Raw genomic sequence first — 6,656 nt, 5'->3', positions numbered from 1 at the left:
TTTTCTCTGTCCTGCGTTGGCCCCAGCTCTGTGGTGTCAGCCCCAGTGCATTGAAAACTTGACAGTATCTGCAGGGAAGGGAGCCCAGCTGGTGGCCCAGGATGGGGCCTCAGAGAGTCTGGCACTGCCCCTCTGAGGCCGAGCAAAGACCTAGGAGGGGGAGAGAAGGCTGATGTTGGGTTCTGGGACCCCTCTTGCCTCTTGCTCTGATGCACTCTGCCTTTCTCTACACTAGGACGACAAGGAGTATGTGGGCTTTGCGACTCTCCCCAATCAAGTTCACCGGAAGTCCGTAAAGAAAGGCTTTGACTTTACCCTCATGGTAGCAGGTAGAGCAAGGGCAGGGTTGGGCTGGACTGGGGGTGTTTCAGGTGGGGATGGCATGTATGTAGGGAGGGGGTATGGATAGGGAGGGAGAAAGTAGCAAGTGGCTGTCCCTTTTTGCAAAATAGCGTGTGTGTGTGTGTGTGTGTGTGTGTGTGTGTGTGTGTGTGTGCGTGCGCGCGCTGGGAGGGCAGAGGTGTGGGGGGGGATAAAGTGGTGCAAAGAACACTTGACCAACAGGCTTCTTGTATTTGCCTTTTCCAGTGTGGCCTTGGGCAATTTCTTAGCCTCTCTGGTCCTCATTCAAATAAGAAATCTGGATAAGCTGTTATCTGTGCTTCCTTTCAACTCTAAAATGCTATTGTTTGATTAGTCTCTAGCCAATCAGATAAGAAAGCAGCTCCTCTCACACCTTAGTGAGTGGGATTGCCTCTTGGCTGTAGATCTTATCTTCTGATTTGGTGCTTCTGTCCTCTCTTCCCTGTCAGGAGAGTCTGGCCTAGGGAAATCCACTCTTGTCAATAGCCTCTTCCTCACTGATCTGTACCGGGATCGGAAACTCCTCAGTGCTGAAGGTAAGGGAAGGAGGGGAGCATGAAGACAAGCAGACAGACCTGACTTGGGAAATCAGATTCACTCCAGAGGCTGGGGGATGGGGCTGTTGGCATGCAGGAAACCATGGCTCCTAGAGAGACTGACAGCATCTCTCTATAGGCCTATCTAGCCTGGCAGCCCACCAGCCAGCTCCCTAAAGATTTGGGTGCCGAGGCAGGGCAGGAACCAGAATCCTGCCCTTTGAGTGAGCCTCTGACCCCCAAAGGATTCCAGGAATCCAAGAAAAAAGCCGGGAGCAGCAAAGAGGCTGGGGCCAGAGCCAACAGCCACCGGCATTTCCTGTGTTGGGAAATGTGCTCCTTGCTGGTTCCCAGAGAACAGGCCCCCAAGCAGCCTCCGGGTGGGAAGGGGGGCAGTGTGGATGAGGCAGTCTGGGCAGCCGAGCTGGTTGTGGTGGGCGGTTTGTCCTGACTGGGCAGGTCCTTGCCCTTGCCTTGGCCTCAGTTTCCCCCTTCTCCAGAGCGGATCATGCAAACGGTGGAGATCACTAAACACGCAGTGGACATAGAAGAGAAGGGTGTAAGGCTGCGGCTCACCATTGTGGACACACCAGGTTTTGGGGATGCAGTCAACAACACAGAGTGGTATGTCTGACCAAGCACCACCCCAGCTTCACCCCCCTCCACCACCCATTCCGTACACACACCCAGGTGCGTGCATAGGCACAGACACATCCCAAATTGTCAGGAAGAAGAGGTTTGTGACCTGGAACATGCTACTGCCCCTTATTGGACAGCCGTCTCCTCTGTAAAGTAAGAGGGAAAGGATTGGAATAGATGACCTTTAATGTTCCTTCTGACTTTGACCTGTAATTCTATAATGAGGGTGAGGGCGTAAGACAAGAAAGAAGAGCCTCTAAAAAGCAAACACGTGAAAACATGTAGCACAGGGACTGACATATAGTAGGTGCTTAATAAATGTCACCCTCCTTCCATTCCTTTCACCAGCAACATTTTAGGTGCCACAACCAAGTGTTATTACAGGGGTGAGAGTGTATGGAGGGAGGAGCGAAGGGGAGAAAGAAGAGGCAAAGGGAAAAAGTGAGTGGAACTTTGAACTCCAGGTACTGTCTCGGCTACCTGCCAAAGAAAAGGTGGCTTTGCTATACCTCCCCCACGATCATCCCTGGATTTATTTTTTTCTTTAGGAACTAGAGGGATGCTTAGGTAATGGTCAGACCTAAGTGAGTAGATGAGACAAATGGATAAAAGGTGGTGCCTTTGATAAAGAAGTTAGGCAAGGTGATGCTCAGACCCCTGGACTGAAAGTTCAAATCTTGACTCAGCTTTTAGTAACTGTGTGATCTTGAACAAATGACTACGTTCCTATTCAATTGAAAAATCCCAGCCCTTACCATCTCACCCGGTTGATCTGAAAATCACCCAGAATGATGCATGTGAATGTGCACTGAAAACTATAAAGGGCTGTTTACATTACACCCATGAATTTTAACGTAATTGCAGGGCCAGTGCAAAATAAAAATGTGGGGCCCCATGTTCAAAGTTATTAAGAATTTCAAGACATCCATATCAGGGAATCAGCTCAGGCGTGGGCCCTTCTGAGTACGGGGCTCTGTGTGACTGCACAGGCCGGACATCCATGCAGCTGACCCTGGATAATTGCCTCACAGACTAATCATACCCCTACAGACCTTTCTGTGCTTTGAACAACTCCCATCACATGCTTTATCATTACAACATGTGACTTTCAGCTCAGCACACTTGTCTATCTTCAATTTCATAGTCTAACCCTTGAGGGAAGGGCCATTTCTTACATTCTTGCCGTGACACTGTGCTGATACATGGTACATGGTCTCCATAAATTTTCCTGATGGATTGTGGTGACGACCATGTCATCGTCACCCTTCCTGCTCTGGGAATATGCCTCAGCAAACTGGGCTTGCCCTGAAACTCCGGCTCCATCCAGTACCTGATTCCTACTGTATTCCCCTCTCCTTCAATCAATCTACTTAGCTCCTCTTACCTTCCATAAAAATAGTATTTCATTTGCCTGGCACTGCATATTTTACAGTGCTCCTCCACATATATTCATTTAGTCAACCAGCAGGAATTTATTGAGCATCAATTAGGTGTCCAGGCTGTGCTAGACATTTTAAGGGATGCAAAACAACTATAAATGATCTTTGTCCCTGAGAGGTTTACAGTCTGTTGGCAGCAGGGGTGGGGGAGTGGGGAGCATATGTCAGTCGGGTAACAAGTTAATATATGGGTCAGGGAGTGTAGTGATAAATACACTGAGCTGGGAGTCAGAAGCCAGAGACTTGGGTGGGGAGAGATTTTGCTAGTGAAAGTTACCTAGATTAAGTCTCCTAGCTTTTCTGGTTTAGCTTCGTCATGTATAAAATGAGAATGCTGATGCTCAGAATGTCCACCTGTCAGGTCACCTCTCAGTGAGGATTCAGCTAGATAAAAGAAGCGCAAAGGACTTGAAAATTGAGGGTATATACACACACACAAACACACACACAAACTTATATGCATACATGTATATAATACATATATGTATATATACATATATATTCTACCCTTCTCTTTACTACAGTGAGATTATATATAGTATAATGTATATAATATAAATTATATTGTATTATAATATATATTATTCAAGAACCTCAGTTTTCCTATCTGTCTCACTATGTAGTGAAGAGAAGGGGAAAGCAGTGTGTATTGGTGTAGTCAACGGAGCCTTAGTGGAAGAGATGGTTCTTGGATATGGCTTTGAAGGATGGAGTGGGTTTGGAGAGGTGGAGAGAGGGTGGGACAACATGAACAAATGCTCTGAAGTTGGACTGTGAACCTGACTTCGAGCCTGCTTGGCTTCCCCCAATTAGTGTTTGCCTTCGGGCCCTTGCTATTCTTATTGCTTTGTTTGGCCACCGGGGCTCTTTTCCTCTCATCAGATATATTGGGTTGTCGGAAAAGTCATGACGCATTTTTGCAATGAAAAACAGAAAAAATACGTCATGATTTTTCCAACAACCCAATATATGTATTGACCTCTGCCTATGTGCTCAGTCTGGTTTTCTATCAGGACATGTGAGATGTACCCCTGTCCCACCCAGGTACCTCCCTGAAGATGTAGTGAAGCCAGCCGGGGAATAACACATTCCTGAAAACACTGCTCAGAGCAGGGGCTACTCTGCAGTCCCAGAGCTGACTGGGCAGCCCCCATTCCCACAGTTTCTCTGCTTATCTGTCCCTGCCCCAGCTGGAAGCCTGTGGCAGAATACATCGACCAGCAGTTTGAGCAGTATTTCCGAGACGAGAGTGGCCTGAACCGCAAGAACATCCAAGACAACAGGGTGCACTGCTGCCTGTACTTCATCTCGCCCTTCGGCCACGGGTATGGTCCGAGCCTGAGGCTCCTGACATCACCGGGTGCTGCCAAGGGAACAGGCTGAGAGCACCAGGGGCAGGGCTGCCACTAGCAGGTGGTCACAGATTCCTGTTCCCCAGGCTCCGGCCATTGGATGTGGAATTCATGAAGGCCCTGCATCAGCGGGTCAACATCGTGCCTGTCTTGGCCAAGGCGGACACACTGACACCTCCTGAAGTGGAGCGCAAGAAACGCAAAGTGAGGGAAGCTGGTGGGCGGGAGGGGAGCAGGTGGGCTTCTGGAAAGGATGGGGTCTCCAGAACTGTGGGCCCCTCCTGTGTTTGCCAGATCCAGGAGGAGATAGAGCGCTTTGGAATCAAGGTCTACCAGTTCCCAGACTGTGACTCTGATGAGGATGAGGACTTCAAATTACAGGACCAAGCCCTAAAGGTGGGGCCACCCCAGGGCACCCCTTTCCCATCTTGTTTCTTCTGGGTAGAAGAAAGAAGTAGAATTCTATATAAGGGTGGGCTCTTGGGGTGGGAGAGTACCCTGGTTTCCTAGAGTGAAGCAGAGAAGATGAAAATATAAGTGGAAAGGAACAGGTGAGAATGGGGGTGTTGACAGACCCCCTAACTTCTTCCAGGAAAGCATCCCATTTGCTGTAATTGGCAGCAACACTGTGGTAGAAGCCAGAGGGCGGCGAGTTCGGGGCCGACTCTACCCCTGGGGCATCGTGGAAGGTAAAGCACTGAGCTTGTGACCTGGTACCTCCTTGCCCAAAGTGGGTCTGCCCTTCTCATGCACCTGGCTGACCCCTAGCCTTGCTATGCAGTGGAAAACCCAGGGCACTGCGACTTTGTGAAGCTGAGGACAATGCTAGTACGCACTCACATGCAAGACCTTAAGGATGTGACGAGGGAGACACATTATGAGAACTACCGGGCACAGTGCATCCAGAGCATGACCCGCCTGGTGGTGAAAGAACGAAATCGCAAGTATGGCCAAAAGCCAGGACCGAGCTGGCAGGGTTGGGATCCCAAGTGCAGCCTTGGGTGAGACCGAGCCCTTCCTTTGTTCTACAAGCCCTGGGCTCAATCCAAGCAGGTGCTGGGGTGCCCCTAGCCTTACCAACCCCCTTTCCCCTTCCCCTCAGCAAACTGACGCGAGAGAGTGGTACTGACTTCCCCATCCCTGCTGTCCCACCAGGGACAGATCCAGAAACTGAGAGGCTGATCCGAGAGAAAGATGAGGAGGTGAGAGCAGTATGGAGTAGGAGGGGTTGACAGCCTGGGAGGGACCTGGGAGGTCCCCTGCTTGATCATAAACCTCAGTATCTCTTGGTTTGAGAATAGGAATATCCCTGGTCCTGGTATATATCTGGGTCCTGGTTTGGTGAATTAGTGGTTCTCCATCACATCTCAGGGCTTCCAAGGCCCTTGCTCAAGGGATTAGAGCTGGGGGGGCACTTCCCTAAGACTACAGGACCCATTGTGAAAGGCCCCATTTTGATGCATGTGCCTGTTCCAGCTGCGGCGGATGCAGGAGATGCTGCACAAAATCCAAAGACAGATGAAGGAGACCCATTAGCTGGCGTTGAGCCCTGGATATTTAAATTTCCTCCTCTTCGTCTCATGCCAGTCCCTCCCAGCACATGCCAGTCCCTCCCAGCTCTGCTCAGGCCCCTGCAGCTACTGCCAATTCGCCTTACATCCCTGCCGCCTCCCCAGAGACTCAGAGGAAATAAAGTAACAAATCTATAGGTGGCTTCTGGTGTTGCTGTCTATTATCTTTCCCGCCTCCTGGAGACCAAGAAGATCCTAGGACCCGGTTTTGAAAGGCTGCTGGAGGAGCGTGCTGGTTTATGGCTTTTAGTAGGGAAGGGGGAGTGAGGAAAATTTCCCCTGCCATGACAGGGTTCAGTCCTTGCCTAGAATCCAGCCCGACCTCTCCATCTTACTGACCGTCTCTCTCTTGCCTATCTCACCTGGGACCTAAGCCTCTCTTCATCTTACCCACATATAAGTATATTCAATTCTGTGGAAGTTTCGGATCTGATATCTGCTCTGCCCTTACGAAAACATGATATTTGATATTTGCTGCAGCCTCCTGACTTTCTGTTTCCCCTGATTTGGGGCAGCGGATGTGCAGAATTAAGATCTGCACTTTAGGAAGCCTGTGATACACCATTGAACAAATGTCAAAACCTCTGTAATCACCAAACACTATATAGTTAGTGCTGGGAATGAATAAAGTAGTCATTGTCCTGGAAGAGTTCAGTATTCATTTAACAACTATTAAGCATCTGCTAGGTTGCAGACACTGCTCTAGACCCTGGAGTTAAAACAGTGAACACAGGCAAGGTTCCTGTATTCCTGGAA

General features: G+C 49.5%; 1 protein-coding gene across 5 annotated transcripts in view; it reads left to right on the top strand.

The window, feature by feature from the left end:
* Nucleotides 1-6,042, top strand: part of SEPTIN4 (septin 4) — a 23,016-nt gene extending 16,974 nt beyond the window's left edge. For all 5 annotated transcript variants that reach the window (XM_019636652.1, XM_019636653.1, XM_019636656.1 and 2 more), the window contains 10 exons: nt 236-329; nt 813-899; nt 1,400-1,523; nt 4,168-4,302; nt 4,416-4,533; nt 4,624-4,725; nt 4,922-5,018; nt 5,111-5,273; nt 5,432-5,531; nt 5,806-6,042. In XM_019636652.1, coding sequence (XP_019492197.1) covers nt 236-329; nt 813-899; nt 1,400-1,523; nt 4,168-4,302; nt 4,416-4,533; nt 4,624-4,725; nt 4,922-5,018; nt 5,111-5,273; nt 5,432-5,531; nt 5,806-5,865 — 1,080 coding nt within the window. In that variant the 3' untranslated portion in view covers nt 5,866-6,042. The remainder of the gene's footprint in view (nt 1-235; nt 330-812; nt 900-1,399; nt 1,524-4,167; nt 4,303-4,415; nt 4,534-4,623; nt 4,726-4,921; nt 5,019-5,110; nt 5,274-5,431; nt 5,532-5,805) is intronic.
* The last annotated feature ends 614 nt before the right edge of the window (nt 6,043-6,656 follow it).

This window comes from Hipposideros armiger, unplaced genomic scaffold (assembly GCF_001890085.2).
Source record: "Hipposideros armiger isolate ML-2016 unplaced genomic scaffold, ASM189008v1 scaffold_29, whole genome shotgun sequence".
Lineage (NCBI taxonomy): Eukaryota > Metazoa > Chordata > Mammalia > Chiroptera > Hipposideridae > Hipposideros > Hipposideros armiger.
Note: the sequence above shows the minus strand (reverse complement) of the source record. Positions and strands in the feature narration are given on the sequence as shown.